The sequence below is a fragment of the Buteo buteo genome, chromosome 12, assembly GCF_964188355.1.
Source record: "Buteo buteo chromosome 12, bButBut1.hap1.1, whole genome shotgun sequence".
Taxonomy (NCBI): domain Eukaryota; kingdom Metazoa; phylum Chordata; class Aves; order Accipitriformes; family Accipitridae; genus Buteo; species Buteo buteo.
The window spans coordinates 20918612-20944653 of NC_134182.1; the positions used below are offsets into that span (position 1 = coordinate 20918612).

At 43.4% G+C, this 26042-nt stretch overlaps 1 protein-coding gene across 1 annotated transcript in view; it reads right to left on the minus strand.

The window, feature by feature from the left end:
• The window catches only part of GLP1R (glucagon like peptide 1 receptor), a 62663-nt gene extending 38123 nt beyond the window's left edge, over positions 1 to 24540 (minus strand). Inside the window, exons 1-2 of the mRNA XM_075042935.1 lie at positions 24471 to 24540; positions 23064 to 23174 (exon numbers count right to left, since the gene is read on the minus strand). Of these exons, the coding sequence (XP_074899036.1) occupies positions 23064 to 23174; positions 24471 to 24540 (181 nt within the window). The remainder of the gene's footprint in view (positions 1 to 23063; positions 23175 to 24470) is intronic.
• Positions 24541 to 26042: the final 1502 nt, after the last annotated feature.

A 26042-nucleotide genomic window follows, 5' to 3' on the forward strand; every position in this document is an offset into this window, starting at 1 on the left:
CAGTTAGTGAGGCAATGATCCTGCAGAGAAGAGCCCCCTTTACTACATATCTCACAAGCAGATCCATTCTGCACAGTGAAGGAATAAGATATCTGTGGAAAAATGATAGAATATAGCTTCCTAATTAAACACTACTTGCATAATGGTGGCCAATAAAGGTTGTGTGAGCAAAACAGACCATGCCGAATCACAAAGCATTCATTAAGTTGTAACCTTATACATTGTTGGGTAGGAGTTAGTATCTCATAAACAATTAAAATATCTTCCTGAAAAACAATACTGTTTTTTAACACAAATTATTACCCTAAAAGAAACTATACTCTCCAAGCACTTCGGCTGAGTAACTCGTATTGAGAAAGAGCTGCATTAACTATGCTAGACCACACTGCAGCCTTCACAACTTTTTGAAATGTACTTTAAAAAACAACTCATAAAAATGTACACATATATGTGTGCATTAAGGTTAATAGAGAGCATTTATGAACTATAAAAGATATGTGAATTAAGGTAATAAAAGAAGGTTGTTTATGAGAAACAAGTATTTATGATAACAGTACAGCTTTGTGAAGGTTTGGAAAGATACCAAAGAGCACCGTTAAAAGTTTTGTTCAGAATAAAAGTGGGTTGGAATAAATTTTTTGCAACAACAAACGTGATTGGAATTTTAATTCATAATAAACTTGTAAAAACAGTTGTCCTGGTTTCAGCTGGGATAGAGTTAACTGTCTTCCTAGTAGCTGGTACAGTGCTATGTTTTGAGTTCAGTATGCGAAGAATGTTGATAACACTGATGTTTTCAGTTGTTGCTTAGTAGTGTTTAGACTATAGTCAAGGATTTTTCAGCTTCTCATGCCCAGCCAGGGCACCTGACCCAAACTGGCCAACGGTGTATTCCATACCATGTGACGTCCCATCTAGTTTAGGAACTGGGAAGTGGGGACAGGGATTTCGCCGCTCGGGGACTGGCTGGGTGTCGGACGGCGGGTGGTGAGCAATTACCCTGCGCATCATTTGTACATTCCAATACTTTTATTACTACTCTTGTCATTTTATTAGTGTTATCGTTATCATTATTAGTTTCTTCTTTTCTGTTCTATTAAACCGTTCTTATCTCAACCCACGAGTTTTACTTCTTTTCCCGATTTTCTCCCCCATCCCACTGGATGGGGGGGGCGTGAGTGAGGGGCTGGGTGGTGCTTAGTTGCTGGCTGGGGTTAAACCATGACAGTCCATTTTGGCGCCCAATGTGGGGCCCGAAGGGTTGAGATAACAACAAACCTGACCAGAGCTTGTTAAAACAAATTTGTTCTAAGCATTCATTATGTTGATTTATGTATTAGAGTTGTTGCTCTGGTTTTTAAAGCTCTGTTATGTATCTCCTCGCTTGCTGTATGTAGTTCCTCTTCTACTGCTTATCATCCGTGGGAGGTGGATTAAGGTTTTCGCTTTGATGTATGGTATAACTCTGGTTTATGGTATGATAAAGTCATCGGCTGTGGGATTAATCCGGTATTTGCACTTAGCATTGTCACCTTTATACTGCGGGAGCCATCTGTGGGAAACTATTAATAATTATACCATTTACCTTTCCTCCATGGGAAACCAGTCTATGGGTGGGGTACCTTTCTTCCCCTCTCCTTTCTCCTTCAGTCCAGTTACAATGGTGTTTGAGAATTTTGAGAAATTTGAATACTCCTGGAATGTTGGGACTAGCACGGTCCTAGCCCTACTGCTAGGAATTAGCATACTTCTGAATGTGGTTCAGCTGTCGTTTAAGGTTAAACAGCTATTTAAGAAGATCACCCAGAGATGTGCCCCAAGGCTGGATAATTATGAGTGGCAGGGTGTGTAGGGTAGTATGGGCAAGTACCTAGAAAAGTGGGCACCTCCAATGTTTTGGAAATTCACCCCTGAACAAGTGCAGGATCCAGAAGAACTAGTAAAATATTTGGAAAAGGTATGCTGTCACCCCGGCAGCTCCAGAGAGATACAAATCACTGCAGCGTGCTGGGGCCTGGCCCATGCCCATCGAGCCCTGTTCAACACCATTCAGTACCCTCAAGGGGCAGAGAAAATCTCTGGACCTAACAACAAAATTATGAGCACCGCAGCCACTCAAACCTTGGCAACGGGTGCTGCAGTCCCTCCAGCCCCAGCGACGAGCATTGCAGGCACCCAGACCTTGGCGACAGGCACCGTGACCCCTCCAGCCCCGGCAATGAGCACAGCAGCTACCCAAACCTCGGCGATGGGCACTGCGGTCCCTCCAGCCCCAGCAACGAGTACTGCTGCTACCCAGACCTCGGCGACAGACACTGCGGTTATCCAAAACCCGATGAGCGATACTGCAACTGAACCAGCGGACCAACCTGCAACAGCATCAGTTGCCCCTGTACAGAAAAAGAAACATCAAAAAAAATCAGTTCGCTTAGCGAAGGATGAAGATGAACCAGGGTCATCACAGGAACTGGAGGAAGAGGCAGAACCAGAGGTAATAACTCAGTCCCTATCCTTGAGTGAGCTGCAGGATTTGCGAAAAGACTTTGGCCGCCGTATAGGTGAGCATATTATCACCTGGCTCCTCCGATGCTGGGACAATGGGGCTAATAGCTTGGAATTAGAAGGTAGGGAAGCCAAGCAGCTGGGATCGCTTGCCGGGGAAGGTGGCATTGACAAAGCAATTGGAAAAGGGACACAAGCCATCAGCCTCTGGAGGCGACTCCTGTCAAGCGTGAAGGAAAGGTACCCCTTTAAGGAAGATGTTATATGTCAATCAAGCAACTGGACCACCATGGAAAAAGGTATCCAATATCTGAGGGAATTAGCTGTGCTAGAGACAATTCATCATGACCCGGACAACCCACAATTACCCAAAGATCCAGACGAAGTCCAATGCACACCATCCATGTGGCGGAAGTTGTACGGAGCGCACCATCATCCTATGCCAGCGCATTGGCAATAATAGCCTGGAAGGATGAAGAGGCACCGACAGTGGAGGAAGTGGCTCGCCAACTCCGTCAATACGAAGAAAATCTCTCCTCCTCCCTACAAGCTTGCATTGCAGCTGTGGAGAAGCTGTCCGAGGATTTCCAGCAATTCAAAGAGGATATGTCCTACTCCCTACTTGTAAGGACCAATGTCTCAGCTATTAGGAGTGAGCATTCCTCTGCCCAAGAGAGAGAATATAGAAGGTACACACCGCAAGGTGCCCTGTGGTTTTACCTATGGATCATGGAGAGGACATGAGGAAATGGGATGGAAAACCTACCTTGGTCCTAAATGCACGGGTACACGAGCTGCGAGGAAAAACCACCACAAAAGGGGATTCTACCAGGAAAAATGCCGCTCCAGTTTCCAAACAGAGTAGAAGGGCTGATCTTATTTCCGATCCTCTTGAAGGGAATTCTGAGCCAATTTCACGAGAAGTGAATACTGAATACTCTGACCAGAATTAGAGGGGCCCTGCCTCCAGCCAGGTGGAGGAAAGGGATAACCGGGTCTATTGGACTGTGTGGATTTGATGGCCTGGCACGTCAGACCCACAGGAGTATAAGGCTCTAGTAGATACTGGCGCACAGTGCACTCTAATGCCATCAAATTACAGAGGGACAGAATCCATTTGTATTTCTGGTGTGACAGGGGGATCCCAAGAGTTAACTGTATTGGAAGCTGAAGTAAGCCTAACTGGAAATGAATGGCAGAAACACCCCATTGTGACTGGTCCAGAGGCTCCGTGTATCCTTAGCATAAACTACCTCAGGAGGGGGTATTTTAAGGACCCAAAGGGGTATTGATGGGCTTTTGGTGTAGCTGCCTTGGAGATGGAGGGCACTGAACAGCTGTCTACCCTGCCTGGTCTCTCTCAAGACCCTTCGATTGTGGGGTTGCTCAAGGTTGAAGAACAACAAGTGCCAATTGCTACCACGACGGTGCACCGGCGGCAATATCGCACCAGCTGAGACTCTCTGATTCCCATCCACAAGTTGATTCACCAACTGGAGAGCCAAAGAGTGATCAGCAAAACTCACTCACCCTTTAATAATCCCATATGGCCAGTGCGAAATTCTAATGGGGAGTGGACACTAACAGTTGACTATCGCGGCCTGAATGAAGTTACACCACTGCTGAGTGCTGCCGTTCCAGATATGCTAGAACTTCAATATGAACTAGAGTCAAAGGCAGCCAAGTGGTATGCCACAATTGACATTGCTAATGCATTTTTCTCAATCCCTCTGGCAGCAGAGTGTTGTCCACAATGTGCCTTTACTTGGAGGGGTGTCCAGTACACTTGGAATCGATTGCCCCAGGGGTGGAAACACAGCCCCACCATTTGCCATGAACTAATCCAGACTGCACTGGAAAAAGGTGAAGCTCCGGAACACCTGCAATACATTGATGACATCATCGTATGGGGCAACATGGCAGAAGAAGTCTTTGAGAAAGGGAAGAAATTAATCCAAATCCTTCTGAAAGCCGGTTTTGCCATAAAAGAAAGTAAGATCAAGGGAGCTGCACAGGAGATCCAGTTTTGGGGAATAAAATGGCAAGATGGACGTCGTCAGATCCCAGTGGACGTGATCAACAAAATAGCAGCTATGTCTCCACTGACTAATAAAAAGGAAATACAGGCTTTCTTAGGTGTTGTGGGTTTTTGTAGAATGCATATTCCAAATTACAGTTTGATTGTAAGCCCTCTCTATCAAGTGACCCGGAAGAAGAATGATTTTAAATGGGGCCCTGAGCAACAACAAGCCTTTGAACAAATTAAACAGGAGATTGTTCATGCAGTAGCCCTTGGACCAGTCCAGACAGGACAAGATGTTAAAAATGTGCTCTATACTGCAGCTGGAGAGAATGGCCCTACCTGGAGCCCCTGGCAGAAAGCACCTGCGGAGACCCGAGGCCGACCCCTGGGGTTTTGGAGTCGAGGATATCGAGGATCCGAGGCTCGCTATACTGCAACTGAAAAAGAGATATTGGCAGCATAGGAAGGAGTTCGAGCCGCCTCAGAAGTGGTTGGTACTGAGACACAGCTCCTCTTAGCGCCCCGACTGCCAGTGCTGGGCTGGATGTTCAAAGGGAGGGTCTCCTCTACACATCATGCGACTGATGCCACGTGGAGTAAGTGGATTGCATTGATCACACAACGGGCTCGCATAGGAAACCCCAGTCGCCCAGGAATTGTGGAAGTGATCACGGACTGGCCAGAAGGCAAAGATTTTGGAATGTCGCCAGAGGAGGAGGTGGCACGTGCTGAAGAAGCCCCGCTGTATAATAAACTGCCAGAAAATGAGAGGCAACATGCCCTGTTCACTGATGGGTCCTGCCGCATTGTGGGAATGCATCGAAAGTGGAAAGCTGCTGTATGGAGTCCTACACGACAAGTTGCAGAAACTGCTGCAGGAGAAGGTGAATCGAGTCAGTTTGCAGAGGTGAAAGCCATCCAGCTAGCATTAGATATTGCTGAAAGAGAAAAGTGGCCAGTGCTCTATCTCTGTACTGACTCATGGATGGTGGCAAATGCCCTGTGGGGGTGGTTACAGCAATGGAAGCAGAGCAACTGGCAGCGCAGAGGTAAACCCATTTGGGCTGCTGCACCATGGCAAGATATTGCGTCCCAGCTAGAGAATCTGGATGTAAAAGTACATCACGTAGATGCTCATGTACCCAAGAGCTGGGCCACTGAAGAACATCAAAACAACGAACAGGTGGATCAGGCTGCCAAGATTGAAGTGGCTCAGGTGGACCTGGACTGGCAACAGAAGGGTGAGCTATTTATGGCCTGGTGGGCCCATGATACTTCAGGCCATCAGGGAAAAGATGCAACATATAGATGGGCTCGAGATCGAGGGGTGGACCTGACCATGGACACTATCGCGCAGGTTATCCATGAATGTGAAACGTGCTGCAATTAAGCAAGTCAATTGGTTAAAGCCCCTGTGGTATGGAGGGTGACAGCTGAAATATAAATTTGGGGAAGCCTGGCAGATTGACTATATCACACTCCCACAAACTCGCCAAGGCAAGCACTATGTGCTCACAATGGTGGAAGCAACCACCAGATGGCTGGAAACATATTTTGTGCCCCATGCCACTGCCCAGAACACTATCCTGGGCCTTGAGAAGCAGGTCTTGTGGCGACATGGTACCCCAGAAAGAATTGAGTCAGACAACGGGATTCATTTCTGAAACAACCTCATAGACAGCTGGGCCAAAGAGCATGGCATTGAGTGGGTGTATCATATCCCCTATCATGCACCAGCCTCTGGGAAAATTGAGCGATACAATGGACTGTTAAAGACTACATTGAGAGCAATGGGGGGTGGAACTTTCAAACATTGGGATACACATTTAGCAAAAGCCACCTGGTTAGTCAACACCAGAGGATCTGCCAATCGGAGTGGCCCTGCCCAATCAGAATTTTTACATACTGTAGAAGGGGATAAAGTCCCTGTAGTGCACATAAAAAACATGATAGGGAAGACAGTCTGGGTTACTCCTGCCTCAGGCAAAGGTAAACCCAGTTGTGGGATTGGTTTTGCTCAAGGGCCTGGGCGCACTTGGTGGGTGATGCAAAAAGATGGAGAAGTCCAATGTGTGCCTCAAGGGGATTTGATTTTAGGTGAAAATAGCCAGAATTAAACTGTATGATATTAGTTGCTATATAACCCTGCTACTGTATGTTATCATTACTATAATTGTTATATGCTATATCCATAGTACTATAGTAAGAATCACTTAGATCAAGCAAGAATGAACTATGATAAAACTGAGCAAAGCACAGTAGTGATGGAACCAGAACTGACTCCAGCATGCAATAATCCAACGGTGCACACCATCCTCCTGCTGCGTCCAATGTCACCTGCTCGTCACACCGCACTGAAGCCCAATTCTGCTCTACCAACTGAGAGGACTTTGCACCATCCCTCCTGCCCAGACAGACTGGTATGACAGATGGAGCCCAGAATCGGAAACTAAATGAACTCAACAAACATTTTATGAACATAACCCATGAACTAAAGGAATGATATCTTTGTGTGTGTATACTTATATATCATTGTTCATATGTCTCAAAGGGATGGAGAGGTGGTGATGATTGATCAGAATGTAACTAAAGGTATGGGAACTGAGCATGACGTCAATGGTATAGAATAAGGGGTGGATACTGTCCTGGTTTCAGCTGGGATAGAGTTAACTGTCTTCCTAGTAGCTGGTACAGTGCTATGTTTTGAGTTCAGTATGTGAAGAATGCTGATAACACTGATGTTTTCAGTTGTTGCTTAGTAGTGTTTAGACTATGGTCGGGGATTTTTCAGCTTCTCATGCCCAGCCAGGGCACCTGACCCAAACTGGCCAACGGTGTATTCCATACCATGTGACGTCCCATCTAGTTCAGGAACTGGGAAGGGGGGGGGGGGGCAGGGAATCACCGCTCAGGGACTGGCTGGGTGTCGGATGGCGGGTGGTGAGCAATTGCCCTGCGCATCATTTGTACATTCCAATCCTTTTATTACTACTGCTGTCATTTTATTAGTGTTATCATTATCATTATTAGTTTCTTCTTTTCTGTTCTATTAAACCGTTCTTATCTCAACCCACGAGTTTTACTTCTTTTCCCGATTTTCTCCCCCATCCCACTGGATGGGGGGGGGAGTGAGTGAGCGGCTGGGTGGTGCTTAGTTGCTGGCTGGGGTTAAACCACGACAACAGTGCTAAGAGGTTTTGTGTTTTAAAGTTATTGGATCAGTTAGTTAATCTAATTAACAGAAGACATCTCATTAGAGGATGTTAAAATGAAGCAAAAAATTATTCAATAAAAAGTTTTCTTAAAAGGCTGCAAAAGACAACTAAAGTCTTCCAAGGGCAGAGAAAGGGATCTATTTTACTACGCCCACGCTCCAAGGACTTATAAAAATAAGCAAAAAAACCCCCAAAACCCTAATAAACAAACAAAATATGCAGACAGTGAAAGAAAAACAAGCTAAAGGAAAAGGAAACAGCTAGGCAAATCATTAGCATAATGTTTGCTAAGCTAAAGCAATGAAAAATAACTTTGAGAAAAACCAATGGATAACTAGTATGTTAAATATGTATAGCTAGGAGGGAGAGGGAAGTACACATGCAAATAAACACCAGTTGTTTGATGCAGCTTATAAGCAAAACAAGAAGCTCCAGAAGATGCAGGCTAAAACCAATGCCAGGTGCTGCAAACAAACTGCCAATCGTTGGCATTTAGTGGTATTTAGTTATCCTCAAAAACAATGGTTTAAAGAACCAATGATTCAATATTCCTAATTTATCATCTCTCACAAGACAGTTATAAAGATAAACCAAAAAATTCTAAACAACTGGAAGCTTTCAGCACAGGCAACTGCAAAACATATAATAAAAAGGAACCCAAACCATCAAACTTAATTTAGAGATGACTATAATTCCACAAGTATTACCCACTATCTACAGAAAATAGAGGAAGTGGATACTTCAAAGTAGAACAAATACAATGAAGTCTCACATGTTTCAGGGTGAAGACATACATTTTTATTGAGCAAGTTGTGCACTCTGGCATTGGTTAAAGGCTTATTACCTCTGTATACATGAGCTAAAGCATCTGAAGCTGTAAAGAAAAATTGTATCAACTGGTAAACGCTTTTCTACAGATGTTGCTCTTATACTCTCTCTGCAGACCTAGCATTACAGATATAAGCTGCATCTACACGGTAAGAAGTAGTACTATGCAATAAAACCCCAAACCCAGCTAGCTCAAGTATAAGAAGAAATACAGTCCTCGATGCAACTGCTCAGGACACTACAGTGTGCCACATCAGCATATCCCTGTGCTTTGCTAATGGATTTCTCTACTACACAACAAGGGGATACCAATTTTGAGTTTCAAGCTCCACAGCAGATATACCCTAACACTAACATTTCTCTGCCTTCCTCTCCCAACCCCTTCCTCTTCTCTCTGCCTCCTTTGCCCTTCTCCTTTTAGCTACTATCACACCATTCCTCTTCCTCCCCTACTTGCATTCCCCTCCTTGGTTCTCCTCTTCAGCTTTATTCCTCCAACCCTCCCTGTTGCTGCAATGCTTACTTCTATGCTGCTGATCTACCTACCCACTGCTGACCCTTCCCCTTCCACCCTGCACTTTCCTATTCCTCTCTCAGCTCCTGCTCTGACTTGCTATTCTCCAAAAACACTGAATTAAACAAAATTGCAACCTGACTGCAGCCTCTCATGTTTTTTCTTGCCAATCCATTCCTCAGCCCTTCTCATCACACCCCAGCAGCTCCTCCTGCTCCAGCCAAGCAGTGAGGAAGGGTGAAATCAATGAATTGCCTCTGCTCTCCAATCTGGAGCCTACTGTGTCTGGCAAGGGCATGAGAAGTCCCGCCCAGCCTGTGTGCCAAAAGCACATCTAGCCTGACAGTCACACAGGATTGGAGGCGAAAAGACCACTGCTCCGCTCTGATGCGGCCTCTGGAGACTAGGTACAAACTCTAGGAAGTCTCAGGAGCACACATAAGGAATTCACCCCCGTGAGCAGCAAGAGGCATATCACCAATACCGTAGAAAACACCTTCCTCTTCCTCATCCACACGCTGAAATGCAGAACAGGGTTGTGTCAGATTATTTTTTAAAAGTAACAGCCTTAAAACAAACTTATATTGTGTTGATAGTCAAGCAAAGTTCTGCAAGCCTAAAAGCTACTAAACACAAGCTCTTACAAATAATTAAAAAAGCACCAAGTGCTTTTATTTCAGAAACCACCATCTTTCCCGTCAGTAATGACTGGAGGCCACTACAGCTGCAGGTATGTCTGGATTTACCTTTCCATTACAAAGCCAATCTTTACACCAATCTGATTCTCCACCCCAAAGTTGGGACCTAGCCCCGATCTAAAAACCAGGAACTCTTACAGCATTCTATTGGTAATCTTCCCCAAGTTTTCTATTCCATTTTTGTTTCCACTCAGTTTTCATTGCTTGACAGGTATTTGGATGGACAAACAATCCTTTCGACTTAAACTTTTCTTTTCCTGCCAAGGTGCAATCTTTTCCTTGAATATCCACTGCCAATGCTACCTCACACTTTTAAAAACTTACAGAGGTCTGCTGTCATTCATCAGCCACACAAACGCAATGTTTTCCACATTTTTACCCATGCTTTCATACTGTTTAAAGGAAATTGTTGATGCCTTGCTTCGTTAAGCTCCAGGACAATTATCAGACAGGTTTTGCGTGTTGAAGCCAGTTTTTTCTTTCAGAGGCAATATGCTGATGAGCACTTGATCCTTTTCTTGCCTAATTCATTTCTGCTCATTCCAATTGTCAAAAAGTAAATTAGCTCCAGAAAGGTCAGATGAGTCTGGCTGGGCGCCAACAACCACTATCATTATTATTGTCATTGAACTAGTCATGTATCCAGGTTCTCTCATAAACCTGTTGCCCAGAAAAACTTTGTTCTTATTCAAAGAAAATTTAAAGTGATGTATGGGAATCCTAATAGTTAACATTTGGAGCATGTTTGAGGAGAACTAAACATACTTTCAAAATTCACAGCAAAGACCCAGGTCTCAGGGAAAATGAAAATTTAGTCTATTACAGAAAACTGTCAAGGGGCAAGTTACCAGCAAAACATGAGTGGAAAAGGATAATACTGCAAAATAAATAAAACCGTGTACATGATTAACAAGTGCAATCACTGTATAGGTTAGCACATTTTCAAGTTAAAGCTGCATTTGTGAAATGGTGCAAAAGGAAGGATGTTCTATAACTAGACTACTTATATGCAGATGCCTTTTAAGTCAGTCCACATTTTTTGCATAACTACTCTGTCAAATGAAAATACTATAAAAAATTCAAACACAGAGCTAATAACTTCAAGAGGCAAAGAGTGCGATTTGTCTTTACATAAAGCATTTACTTTTATAGATATACAAATAGATTGAGTTGCATCTTCACCCAAATTCAACTGAGGATCTTGGGAGAATGAAGCAACCTTTAAGCTCACTATCGCACCAAAAGCATATTTGTTATGCAAGAAAACATGTATAGGTTGGATGTGAGAGGAGCATCTCCCATCATCCAAAGGCGAAGTGCCAGGGATTCCTGAAAAATGGAGGAAGAAGTGAGCTGTAGGTCATATGGCTCTTCTAGCAAGTTGCTCTCCACCTATGCTGTTTTAAGATCACGTATTCATGTTTTATCCCATCTTTGGGACTTGGGGCGAGTGAGCAGCAATACTTTACTAATTAGCAACATTTAAGTAAGCCAGAAAGATAATAAGCTGTTTTCAGCAAGGCATTTAATTATGTAGCACACATAAGCACTACGTTTATTCAGGCCCTTAATTAGTTCAGTTTATGCTGTCCACTGTAATTAAAAACTGCAAGCTCTTAAGTGCTTTTTTTTTTTTTTTAAAACATGAAGAAAGGTTTGAGGTCCCTCCATTTAACAGAGTATACTGGTGCTGCAGACAAATAAAAGTGGCTAGATAACATACACTTCGATTATGCAAGACTTGTAATGAGAACATAGATGAAAATTAAGGCCATTGGTGAGTTCAAACATGTCTGTTGGAAGCTAAGCTACCTGCTAGACTAGCATGGGCAAGGCAGAGAGGTAGTCCAGTAGCTTCCCTGCAGGTGGGTATAACTTTATTTCTTACTTAAATATCCTATTCACAGTCAGATCAGCTGGGGGCAACTTCTCAAGCAGTCACGGAATGAGGCTTAGCTAGGTCTCTGCAGAGGTGTACCTTGATATCCTTGACAGCACATCTCAAGGAATTATTTTAACAAAATAAAAACATTATACAGTTATAACTGAAAAATTGCTGGAAAACATGCAGTCCTGCCAACTACTGTAACTCCCACAGATGCAGTCACAGCAAGCTGATATCATACAGCATATCTGTCCAGCATTTATGCTATGGCCAGCAACGCAGAAAACTAACTTCTTCCTAGAGGGCCTCAGGTGACCAGATCTGTAGCTGACATATGAACAACATGCAGCTGCTCCCATCACCCTTATATGCACTTCAATGTCTGGCCACATGCAAAGCCTACTTCTGTTCCTATCACACGTTTGATTAGGAACACCCATGTTTTTGTTGCAGCAGAAGAGGAATCAGAGCATAGAGCTTTTCACTGTCCTGAAGGAAGTCACATATCTCACCCCAGCTGAAAGTTCGTAAGCTACTGCTCTGTTGCATGCACCTCAATCTGAACTTAGCCAGCAATTTATCTAAAAATGTATTTCATTTGTTTAAACAAATAAAATTGATGAAATGAAGAATGGCATTGCCACGTAGCCCACAATAGCTATTATTAACATGCATCTATCTGTTAATTTTTTAAAAATTATTTCTTCCAGCAGTCCCTATATCTACCCTTGAGATGAGCAGCATATGTTCTAGAGTTCTCTGGTGTATTACCAGATGAAGACTAACAAACAGAGGCAGAGGTGAACTTGAAAGACCAGGGTTTTTTAATTTTTTTATTTTTTAAGCAAACTGAGATTGCCAATTAGCTTGAGACAGCTTTTAGTGCAAAGAAGTATAAATTTTGAATTGCTTATGGGTTAGCAAATGCAAAGCAACATCTTTTTCACTGAAAAAAGGTCATACCCCTTTTCACCATTATGGAGAGCTTTCTGGAAACTTGGTTTTATTAGACCAAAGAAGGGAAGAAATGTAATAAATATCTAATCATCTTCACTGTATCCAATATCTGAAGTGAAATTTATTTTCTTGCATATTAAAAGACAAGCTATAAGCCCACGTTGCCATCTGCTAACTGTCTTGGTTTTAAGATCTCAGACTGTGAAACTGGATGATTAAACAAAAAGTGAGAGAGATTAAACCAGACAAGACTTAACCTGGTCCCCCAAACCAAGTGTTCCAGCCATGCATATACTTCAAAACTGTCTGAAGGAAAACTCTCACAAACATCTATTTCCTCAGCTGTAGGGCTTTCCACAGAGCCCTCTAGAAAGCAACATGCATGGTTTCCTTCAGTCTGCCTCGCACAGGTGACAGCAGCATTTCACTGCCCCAACATCATCACCCATAGGAGGTCTCACAAACAAAAGCAAACATCTTCTTCTGTTTCTGCTTTTTGCTTGTAGGACTATGGCACTTTGTCCCCCAAATCCCTCCCCCTCTGAGTTTGAACAGTGCCCAGACAGGCAACCCTGGGGAAAGGAAAGAGGACCAGGACAATGGATTTAATCCTGCAGCACAGCAGACACCCCAAGAGAGCAGCTGCTTGACCATCAGCCCTCCATGACCATGTTTGATGGTGGGGTAGGGGAGAGGAGCAGGGACAGGTAAATCACTTTTAGGAAAAAGTTGGCTGCAGAAGCTTTTCCAATGGCCCGCTGACGGTGCGGCCAGGAGACTGGTGGGACCACGTTGCTCATGGGACAACAATTGAGCAAGACTTACAGATACAGACAGATGAAGTGAGTTATATCACACCCCTGACCCCAAACCAGTGCTTACCACCAGCCTGCTCCTCACCATGCTGCTGCCTGCCCAGTCCAGGAGCACTCTGCTGTGGGGAGGGCATTATGCTACTGGCCACTTCCACCAACAGTCAACGACCCAAAATCCCTGCTGAGACAGAAGTCTACTTATAATCCTCTCTCACCCGGGTCATGATATGGCATGCCACAGACCCAAAGCACTTGTGGCAACACTTTGACAAATGTGACAAGGTTCCATTTCCTTTTTCAGCCCTTCTCCTTGGTGGGCACAACAACCACAGATGAATCTCTCAGATCCTAAACAAAATCCATTTCAACACTTATGTTTCTGCAGCTTGTGTACAAGGGAATAGGATCTGCAGTATTGCTGTTTATGATGCCACTGCAACTGTGCAAGTCGATAATCACAGGTTTTGGGGAGGGGAAGATGCCACACAGGAGGGAGGTGTTAGGACTTGCTGAGTTCATGATTTAAACAGTAGCGAGGACTAAGCTAGACAGTAATGCAGGGTGGGGACTGTGCAGACAATTTCCGTCAGCTCTGCTGCACCACAAGAAGGTTTGCCTGTATCTCATAGCTCTAGGGAAATTGCTTTTTAAAAGCATAAAATCCTCATGGTCAGACTGGTAACCTCTGGTACTTGGCAGTTCCGAGGTAATGCCCCATTTCCACCCAAAGACCTCCACCCAGAGCCCACACCTACCTAAAGACACATCAGTAAAAGCAGTTCTGTCACCAGAGAGGGAATGGGCAATGCTGGAAAAAGGGTCTCAAATGTAGGTTATAGCAGGGGGAAATGGGAAAGAGCTGACCTGGATGTGTCCTTGCACCTAAACATGCTCTAGACCAGCAACCCAGTCTCTGGCCTCTGCATTACCACACCCCCACATAAAGCTCAGTTCCTGCAATTTCTGTGACTGGGCAAAACTATTGTGAGAAGTACAGCTGTGGTCCCAGACCTCCATGACACCCTTTAACTTATTTAATCAGACTCTGACTGCATCTCTAGTAGCTAGAGGCAGCCACAATATTACTATCAGAGATCATCTGATATTACTGCTGGGTTATTCTGCCACCAGAAAGACTTTCAGGTCTTTCACGTCACAGGCTGAAAAGCTATGTTGTTTCCAGGGGTCCCCAGGCTGTACTTTGCCTGGTCTTCTGGGAGAACAAAGGAGCAGGTGTCACCATTGCAAGACATAATGTAGTAAAGAGAGGATAATACAGAAAATAAAGTGAATTATAGGAGACAAGTGATTCACGCCAAGGTGAATGACAATGGAAGTTATTAGTTAAACAAAGGAAAGGATTTCAAACTAGGAGAAAGGTGGATCTAGAGAGCATGGGGATTTACAAAGCATTGAGGCATCATGGTCAACAGTAGTTAAAGGCATAGAAGCAATCTGGCCCTCTACATGGCACAAGAAACATTCATGATTTAATGAGAGCCTAGTAGTTCAGGAGTCCTCCAATGGCCTGTGTATGGTCATACTGGAAGACTTCATAGTAGTACAGACAAAGCGTTAGGTCTTATGTCTCCATCCAGGACTGAAAAGAATCCAGTGCACACCTGGATTAGTTTCTGGTTTAGTTCCCTCCAAAGAAACAGACCCCCAAACTGCTCAAACTAACTCAGTCACACCAAGTAAGACAATCAAGAGGTGGCTTCAAAATTCACTACAGTGCCAGAGCAAGATACCAATACAGATACAGACCAGCAGTCAAGCCAATTCAGGTGTCAGACACCTCAAAACCAGAGACAGGTCCTAAGCTGAAACAAAAGCATTCAAATAGTTCAGAATATTTTGAGTAGAGATCTGAATAACAGCCACATCTGTGTTAATGCAAGTTTGGAGCCAGCCTTTGTACAGCCCAGTGCATATATGAGCAACTGATGCGGCTACTGTTCACGTAACTCGTCTGAAACTAGTACCTCTGGAAGGTTTTTTAATTAAAAAGGATTTAGTGCTATTAAACAATAGAAAATCAGAACCCCAGAGGAGGCATAATTGCAAGATGAATTGTGCAGCTCCACAGCTTCCAAATCCACATGGTGTTACTGGCAGCTGGCCTTCAATTATAAGAAGGTAACAAGAAAAAAGCACACAGTCAGTGACAGTGTGGTGGGGTGCCCACTGTCCCTTAAAGGAATACTGCTCCCCTTGGAGGTTTCTGCACTGATTGGACTTTGAGACAGCTGCTGCCCTAGTATAACTCATGGTAATCTCACTGACTACAGTGTGGATAGCAACATGTGCAAAGTTTACCTGGTGTAACTTCAATGTTACCATAAACTGAATAGGTTTTCTGGGTTTTCACTAAAGGCAAGGGTTGGCCCAAGAAACACATGGGAGCAAAAGCTTTAACTCAGGCAGCCAGAAGTACATGAAATTTGCCTTCAACAAGCTTTGGCCGTGGTCCAAAATCTGTGCTGCCAACTTTACAGAACAAATCCTTTTAGCAGTAACCTCCCTCCTGCTATTTCACCATCTCCCCACGAAGACCTGTCCAACAGTGGGAGTTGCGTAAGAACAAATAGAAGCAAAACAGAGCTGGAGTGAAATAGCCCATACAGGTTTGAAATTGCTGTAGTTTGCTCTTTCAAAGATGTATAAGCAGGCTAAAAAAAAAAAAAAAAAAAAGCTTTGGTTTGGTTTTGGGGGTAGGGAAGCAAGGCATGGCAGAAATTAAGCATGTGTTTGTTTTGATAATGCCAACATTTCACTTCATATTTTCAAAGCACTTCAAAACACCACTTTGAAAAAACAAGAAGTCTTCCCAAAGAGAAAACTTATTCATTTCACTACAGAGCCCTGAACAGAATGCTTTGTTTGACCAAAATTAGATTCCATTCCACCTTCTGTTTGCCCCAATGCCACTGCTTCTCATTATCCCAAAGGGCTTCCTCACTACATGCACAAAGCTATTTTATATGGCAGTAGAGGGACACAGATAATTTTATGAACTCCTACCACGTAGTTACAGACCAGCAGTGTTTGGGCTCCTCATTTGCTATGATACCAAACCCCTGCATTGTGCTGCGAGACACATTAGCCACCTATTTCTCATTCCAGTGACAATGGTTTAACCTGCATTGAAGCAGAGGCTACTCTAAACCTCAGCTCCTTCATCTTCTTCAGCTTCAGTGTGATACTGATTACCCAGACACCTATAATATCCTTCTTTCACAGTTTCCTGTTGAGCTAAGGCAATCCTATAATGACCAATATACTTGAAGCAGATGAATGCTAATACAGCTGCAATCATACCAATCAGGAAACTGATCTGCATGAGGGGGTGGGGAAGTCTCAAAGGAATGAGGACAAAACCCTGCATTTCAGTTGGGTGAAATTCCCAATCTTGTTTGCTGCACAGCTGCAGGTGGAAAAAAGGCAGTAGTGAAGTGCCACTGAAGAAACATGTAATAAACCAACCTTTGGGCCACATCCCAAAAGTGCACCAACAACCCAATGCCCAGTACTTCAGTGCGAGCTATAAAACAAAAATTCCTCTAAAATTTCAGGTTTAATTTACTTGCCTCTTACAAAGCAAGTCTGTAGCAGTACAGGGATACGCAGTCTCAAGCATAAAATCTTGGCTTGATGTTGGGATTTCTTTTATTCAATTATCACTGACATTCCCAGCCTTCAGAGTCCATCCTTGCAGTCACCTTGCTAATACTGAGTTTGGCAGGGATGCTGACACACCCACTAGGTAACACAATGAAAAATGTCTCACACCCAGCATTTCTAAAGAGATCTGACACACAAGTGGGACAGTATTGATTGTCTCTACTGTACTTTATAGGCTGTCTTAGCAAGCAGCACTTTCAAAAAGGGCAGAAGATGAATGTTGTAATCACAAGACGAGTGGTGCTGTGAGACACCACCTTACAACTGCACACATTGCTTAGCACAAAAGATCTGCAGGCCCATCCTCCATGGATTTGTTTTGTGAAGACTGGTCTTGAGTCTCTGTATGCACACAAGTCTGAAGAGATGTACAGCACTGAGAACACCAGTTTTAGTCTCAATCTTTTCAACAAACAGATTCCTAACTCCCTGCAATTGCTCGTGTACCTTGAGATAAATGAGCAATCTGAAGACCTGGAGAAAGCATTACTGCTGAACCCACACCCACAATGCAGGCAGTGATTCAGAAGCTGCCACATTAAGGAAACAAGAAGAAAGTTACACCTCAGTGAACACCTGTGGCAGCAAGCAGAGACAAGAACCTACTAACATCATGTGGGGTTGGACTAGTGACACAGCACACACCTGCTGAGCAGGTAGAAAGTACTCCACATCATTTTCGGCTTGCAACTCTGCTAGGCGACCTGCTGAGCTACATCTGCTGTTGAGATTTGCAGAAGGGCAGGCTCAAGACTGATAGCTACTAGGACAAGAAGAGTAGGACACAAACAAGAATAAAAGCTGTTAAAGTGTAAGATTTGCAAAACCTGTAATTGATCCAAGGAATGCTCCAAGATTACAAACTCTTCCCATGCAAATTTTTTTCCCAATCTCCTATTCTAGCTGACACCAATGGAAATTTGTAACACCTGACAGTAACTAGCTACCAAGACTTATCTTAAAAAAAATCACCAGAAACAGACAATCACAAAACAGCCAAGACTGGAAGGGGACTCTGGAAATTTCCTAGTACAACACCCTGCTCAGAGCAGGGTGAACTAAGGCAAGTGGCCCAGGTCCATGTTGAGTCATCTTCTTCAAGGACAGAGACTCCAAAACCTCTCTGGGTCACCTGTTCCAGGTTTTTGACCAACCTCACAGTAAAATAATTACGTTTAAAGGAAATTTCCTGTGTTTCAATTTGTGATCATACACATTGATAAGATTCCCCCTGAGCCTTCTCTTCTCCAGGCTGAAAAATACCAGCTCGCTCAGCCTCATCTCATATGAGAGACGCTCCCATCCCTTAATAATCTTCATGATCATTTGCTGGACTTGCTACAGCATGTCCATGTCTCTCCCATACTAGGGCACCCAGGACTGGCCAAAGCACTCCAGATATGTCTCACCCCCCAGAGTAGAGGGGAAGGATCATCCCCTTGAGTTGCAAGTAATGCTCTTCCCAATACAGCCCAGGAAGCTGTTGGTGTTCTTTGCCTCAAGGGCACATTGCTGCTCAGGCTGAGCTTGGCATCCACCAGGACCTCCAGGGCCTTTTCTGCAAAGCTGCTTTCCAGCCAGTCAGTACTGGTACATGCAGCTATTCCTCCCCAGGGGCAAGACTTTGTATTTCCTTTCGCAGAACTTCACAGGATTCCTGTTAGCACATTTCTTCAGCTTCTCAAGGTCCTTCTGAATGGCAGGACAATTATGTGGTGTATCAGCCACTCCTCCCAGTTTTGTATGGTCTGCAAACTTCCTGAAGGTGCACTCAGTCCCATCATTCAGATTATTAATAAAGATGTTAAACCATATTGGCCCTTCTACCAATCCCTGGGGTGGACCACTAGGGAACAATTTCCAAGTGGACTTTGTGCTGCTGACCACAACTCTATATGCCCAGCAGCTCAGCCAGTTTTCAGTTAATATCATTGTTCATCTATCTAATCCATACTTTCTCAGTTTGTCAATGAGGATGTTACGGGAAACAGTGTCAAAAGCCTTACTAAAGTCAAGATAAAAACATCCACTGCTCTCCCCTTGTCTACCAAGCTAGTCATATCAGGTTCATCAAGCATGATTTCACCTTCATAAAGCCATGCTGACTACTCCCAGTCACCTTCTTGTCCTTTATGTGTTTGGAAACAGCTTCCAGGATTATTTGCTTCATCACCTTCTTGGGGACTGGTGCAAGGCCGATCACCTATAGTTCCCCAGATTCTCCTCCTTGTGCTTCTTGAAGATAGTGGTGACAATTGCTTTCCTCCAGTCCTCAGGAATCTCCCTCAATTGCCAGGACCTTTCAAAGACAATCAAGAGTGGTCTCATAATGGTATCAACCATCTCATTCAGCACCTGTTAGTACATGCCACCAAGTCCCATGGACTTGCGTATGTCCCATTTAAGTGTTCCATAACCCAATCCTCCTCCACTAAGGCGAAGCCTTCCTTGCTCCAGACTTTACCACTGATCTCAGGGGCCTGAGATTGCTGAAGGCAAGTTTCACCAGTAAAGCTGATGATGAAGGAGGCAGCGAGTACCTCAGTCCTCTCCCCATCCTTTGTCACAAGATCCTCCCTGTCTCATTCAGCAGTGGATCCAAATCTTCTCTCATATCTGCTTAGAAGCCCTTTTTGTTGCCCTTCACATCACTTGTCAGATTCTGGGTGGGCTTTGGCTTTCCTAACCCTCTCCTTGAATGATCAGCATCTTTATATGCCTCCTGGGTCACCTGTCCCTGCTTCCAACTCTTCTACACTTTTTACAAAATGGCCAGGTCATAAAGAGACTTGTACTCAATGCTTGCTCCATTTTAGTACCCCATCAGAAGCAGTATTCAGTTTCAAGTGTTTCAATTTATTCCTCAGGGGACTTCTGGGGATATGGTGTGAAGTCCCCCAGCAAACTTTATGCATTTAAAAACCTGACTCCTAATCAAAGGGACAGCAGTCTTAAATGAGTAAGCTTGGCTGAAGCACTTCATACTTAATGATGACCTTCACTGAACATGTTTTGAAGGTACTTCCCAAGCAAGGTCTCACCTTTTCATTTTCTCCATTTTCATTAGGTGAAGAGATAGCAGCCCTGCAGTGCTAGAATCTATTTCAAGTTACAAGTAGGGGGCTAAGCAAGAAGTAATAAGCATGCTTTAGTGATTACTGTAAATCACAGGGTGTCCAATTTCCTGTTGCTCTAGATCTTCCATTATAAAGATGTTACCTCTTCATCACGGCAACCCATTAACATTCACTTTGACCATGACTCCACAAGATGTCACAAAATAGTATCAGGTCATGGTAATTCAGGCTCCTAAATTACGTACCTGGCACCAATACAAACTTCTTGTTTTATATTAGACAATGAAAGGCCTCCTTATTCCATTCTTATTCCTTGCTGATAAAAACAGATACTGAGGTATATGCACAGTATGCACAACAAGGGAACACGTCCAGAGGTTTAATGACTTTCTGAAGTACTTTTGCAACCCTTCCTAGCAAGGGGTTATACAAAATGCTGCTATTCTTTCCACTGAAACAAACACTTTTAAAAAGAATTAATTATCCTGAAAACAAACTTATTTCCAAAAGTATGAAAGATAGTGCACATTCCAATAATTTATTAATCTGCAGTATTGTGTTAAACCTTGGCTCTCTCCAGCAGTGATGTTTCAAGAGCAGTTGGAAGTCAAATAACTATGACCAGGGTCTTAAAGACTGCAAGTAAACAGTTTTAGAGGAAAGAAGTTTAATCCTGTGAAGATTTTTAGTTATCCAGAAAGATTAGCATTATTGGAAAAAATTCTGCAGCATCCAATAATTTTATGTCAATTAATCTGAAGAGGATTAGCAAACACCATTTTAACTTCAGAGGTTATCAAATTGGCAGTTACTACCAAGACAGCTGAGATAATATAAAAGATGTGCAGAAGTTAGAACTATGGACACAGTAGCATAATATAAACCTGGTAGAATACAGAGCAATACATCTGGGGGGGGAAAGGGGGTAAATCACCCCAACATAGACGTTCAGCACAAACAAGACAGGAATAAAACTGCCAAAGCAGAAATGTATGTAAGAAAGGGCCAAACACTGCTTGGCAGTGAGGGGTGAGAAAAAAAGTGTCAGAAACAGCCCTGCGAGCACTGAGGTCAGAGAAGATGGAGGGGAGGAGGTGCTGCAGGCACCAGAGCAGAGACTTCCTTGCAGCCCCTGAAGATACATAGTGGATGTGATGAGTTGACCTCAGCCAACTGCCAAACACCCACCCAGCCACTCACCCTCCTCAACGAGATGGGGGAGAAAATAAGATTGAAAAGCTCATTGGTCAAGATAAAGACAGTAACTGAGAGAGGTAACAGGTAAAACTAGGACTGGATGTTGCCAGAGAGGGGAATAATTGTGAGGAATCTTCTGTAGTTGTAAAGCAGTGAAGGGATGAGGGATGGAGTTTTATTGTGTAAATTGTCCACCTTTGTTGGTGTTATAGGTAGTGACTTGATTTTTGTGTGAGGATTTCCCCTCTCCCCCCATGCCACCACCCCTTCAAGATAATGACAGTTTAATATGGAAATAAAAAGCTGCAGCAAAGCAAAATAAGGAATTTATTCACTGCTTCCCATCAGCAGGCAGATGTCCAGCCACTTCTTGGAAAGCAGGGCCTCAGCACGCGTAACCATTACTTGCAAAGATGAACACCATAACCATGAATGCCTCCACTCCCTTCTTACCCCTTTCCCTGAGCTTTTATTGCTGACCACAATGTCCTACGGCAGGGAATATCCCTTTGGTCAGATCAGGTCAGCTGTTGCAGTTATGTCACTTCCCAACCACTTGCAAGCCCCCAGCCTACTGGCCTTGGGCAGGGTGTGGGTTGGAGAGAGAGCTTTGATGCTGTGCAAGCACTGTTCAGCAACAGCCAAACCACTGGTGCATTATCAACACTTCTAGCCATAAATACAAAGAACAGTACCATATGGGCTGCTATGAAGAAAGTTACCTCCATCCCAGCCAGACCCAGTATAATCTCCACCCCTTATTCCATACCATTTGCATCATGCCCAGGTCCCATGTTATCCAATACATCTAAGTATCCTCTGACCACACCATCCAATTCCCTTTCTTTCTCACACCTGAAATTGTTCATACTAACACTTATAACATGTACTCCACACTTAAACCACCTTTACATCCAGCAGTCAGATTTACACATCCTCATTAACCAGTATCCTCTGTCCCTTGACAGGGGCCAAAGCCAATATGCCACACCAAGGTAGCTAGTTAATAAACTGTTTCATTTAGACTTCAAAACATAGAAAAGTCTTCACAAAGAACAAGCTGTACAAGTCACTGGTTTAAAGACAGAATACTAGATTAAGTGATCCAATACACATTGCCTTCAAGTGGCATCACGTGCACATGTACATAAGGGTGTAAAATCCAAAGGTGACATTCAGTCATTCAGAGAAAAAAAATCTTTGCAACCACTGACAATGCCTTCATCTTGCAGCATTCTGAGAAATAAATTTATCTCAGGAAGCAGCACAAAACACTTTGACTTTAGACCTTTTTGTCTTTATCTACTATAGGATGACCTACCATCTAGCTTTGCTACTTTTATATCAGTTTTCAAACTACACCATTATTACTGTTAGATAGTCTTCAACAAGCACCACAGTGCTATTTTATTAATAGTCACAACTCTTCAAGCAGCAAAAACAGAGGAAAGCACAAAAATGCAAGCCTTAAGAACAGTCTCTTCTCTCATTTTCATTTTCTCCTGGTAAATGGAGATAATGTATCCTACTGAGCCCCATTCCTACTTTTATGCTGCAGAGAACTGACTGCACTTATAGCCATATAAGCCAATTTTATCCTTGCTAAGATGGTGCAAGGAAAACAGGGTTGGTTTAAAGCTCTGAAGGACCTTTAAGAAAGGGTCTTACCTGTGTTAGCCCAGGGGAGATACCAGGGGCAGCTGACATTCACATAGGTGCCAGGCAGTCCATCTGGCCAGCAGGCGTAGTTGTCAAATGTTCTGTTGCAGAACTTGCCTTCTGCAGAGAAATGGAAGGGAGGGTCATGCCACTGCCTTGTATTAATATGGCAAGGAGGAAAAGACTGAAGAGCAGAAGATAAAAGGAAACACAGATGTGCATTTAAGCCATACCAGCATTATGCAATTAAGCTCTGATGTGGAGTTAAATGAGATATTTGTCCAGAAGAGTTTATCCACACATAACAGGAAACTGTTGTTTTGGGGGGGGACTGAAGAACAGATTAGGGTCTTGAACAAAATCAAGGGAAAGGTAAATCAATACTGATCCATTCCCATCTTTTCTCTTTTACACCCTTATGTGTCTGTTTAATTTAAAAATAATTTTTGCTATGAATACTGTAGATAGTCATTCCCAAGAATGGTTCACAGTCATGCAGTTGGAAAGTCTAGCCTAATATATAGATCCATCAATGAAATACTACACACAACCGTAACTTCACATTACAGCTTAATCAACATGAGAATACTTCAACTTCAAATTTATTTAGCTGTCATTCTTAGAGGGCAGCACTCAACCACTCAACAGGATAATGGAGCAGAGGGAGATGAATGTTTCCCTGCCATTGTTGTCATCAGCTACTGCTCTCACTCTGCCATAATAATGTAGTTAAGATAGGGAAGATTAACAGTTTTGAAATAATTCTTCACAGGTACAACTTTAGACCCATCTTATCTTCCTAGTGTGTCAGAAAAGCACTGAAGCATAGAAGAGGCCGCACTGTGTCCAGTTGTGACTGTCATTGACAAGTCACCAGTGTCCTCTAAACACCATGATGCTGGCACATTGCAGCTGCCCTCAGCACATTACAGCAGCTCAACTGCTAAGACAAGTTGCATTCTCATTTTCACTAAGGCACTGTTTTTAAAGCCATTTCAGCATTTCACAATGCTCAAAAGCAAATTATACCAACTTTAGGGCCCACAAACTGCTAGGTCAATGGGAATAGCATGGTCCCAGATTTCCTAACACCTGTGTACTCTCTCAACCCTGGCCCCTAAAAAAAGTTTCATGGGTATTACATTAGTGGGCTGCTTTGATGTGCTACAGCCACCACTTGCCACTGCAAAACACTCTGGACCTAAAGACCAACATCTTTACAATGAAATTGTTCTATAAAATGCTTCCTCAGCAGAGGGAAGAGTCCCACAGAGAGCAGGTGGAAGCAAATGGGATAAAGAAGAAATGGACTCGAAAGCAAGCTGGAGAAGTATTATCAAGTTCATAATCACTCCCTTGCTACTGTTATCATGCATTTTAAAATTAATACATCCTATCCCTACCAAGCAGGCTTACCTGCCACAATTGGGGGTGCCTCATACAAGTATTTCAGGCATTGGAGCTGATACTCCTTCCACTTCTGCATAACCCCAGAGAGGGACCCATCTGAACTCTGAAAGAGAAATCACGAGTCTCAGACATTACAGGGACTTAAACTGTGTGTTTTTCATGCAGCCTTAGTGGGCAAGTGTGAAAATGACTACCACAAGTCAAAGAGCACTGCTTATCATAAAGGGTACAAGATACTGCTATGCATTTGCTTGATAGCAGCCAAAGAAATATCTTTCTATTTGTACCACAAGGAACTGAAAGAAACCACAACAACTGTATTGTGTCCTCACTGAAACCCCAACTGATCTAGCCTTGCTCTCTTAAACATGCCTTAGTTGTGTGATTTATTATCTTATGAAAAGACAGGGACAGCAGCAAGTCCTTTTAGGAGAGGTTTTCTTTCCAACAGCAGTATTTTTGCTACCCCACAAATGACACCAAGTTAATTCACTGTATTCAGCAGATATTCCCCAAGCATTTGTCCTGGTTTTGGCTGGGATAGAGTTAATTTTCTTCTTAGTAGCTGGTACAGCGTGTATTGGATTTAGTGTGAGAATAATGTTGATAACACACTGATGTTTCAGTTGTTGCTAAGTCGCGCTTATCCTAAGTTAAGGATCTTTCAGTTTCCCATGCTCTGCCAGCAAGCAGGTGTACAAGAAGCTGGAAGGGATCATAGCCAGGACAGCTGACCTGAACTAGCCAAAGGGGTATTCCATACCATAGAACATCATGCTCAGCATATAAACTGGGGGAGTTGGCTGGGCGGGGCAGATCACTGCTCAGGCATCGGTCAGCGGATGGTGAGCAATTGCATTGTGCATCACTTCTCTTTGGTTTGTGTGTTTTGTTTTGTTTTTTTTTTAATTTAGTTTATTATATTCCTTTTCATTACAATTATTATAATATTTTTATTATTGTTAGTATTACATTTTATTTTAGTTATTAAATGGTTCTTATCTCAACCCACAGGTGTTTATTTTTTTCCCCGATTCTCCTCCCCATTCCACTGGGAGCAGGAGGAGTGAGCAAGCAGCTGCATGGTGCCTAGTTGCAGGCTGGGCTTAACCACAACACATTCTTCCAGAACGTGCATGAAAGCTTTTCCAGCTCAGCTTTTCTTCCATGAATAACAGCTTTTCCCTGCATCCAGCGTATTTTTCCTGAAACTGCAGAAAGAGCAGGGACCTCCTTTTTGCACAGTTTGACCAGCTGCAGGTTCCACTGTCAGCTACCCCAAGTACTGAGGGGACAGAGGAGAAATATGTACAAACTCTGTCTGAGCACAAAGGAAATTAGCTGTTATTAAACTGCAAAATTTAGTGCTGGCTGCTTGCTTAACCCTAGCAGATGCTCTACCTGGCTCACAGAGGCCCAGCTTACTAATTGCATTTAAGTAAATACACATAAGTCCTTCTCTCCCCTCTCCACATTCATATAAACTGAATTACAAATGCAAGGATTAGCAGGCTGTAAGTGATCAATAATGCAGCTAACTCAGAACTCTTTTTCCAGAGAAAGGCCCAGCATGGATGT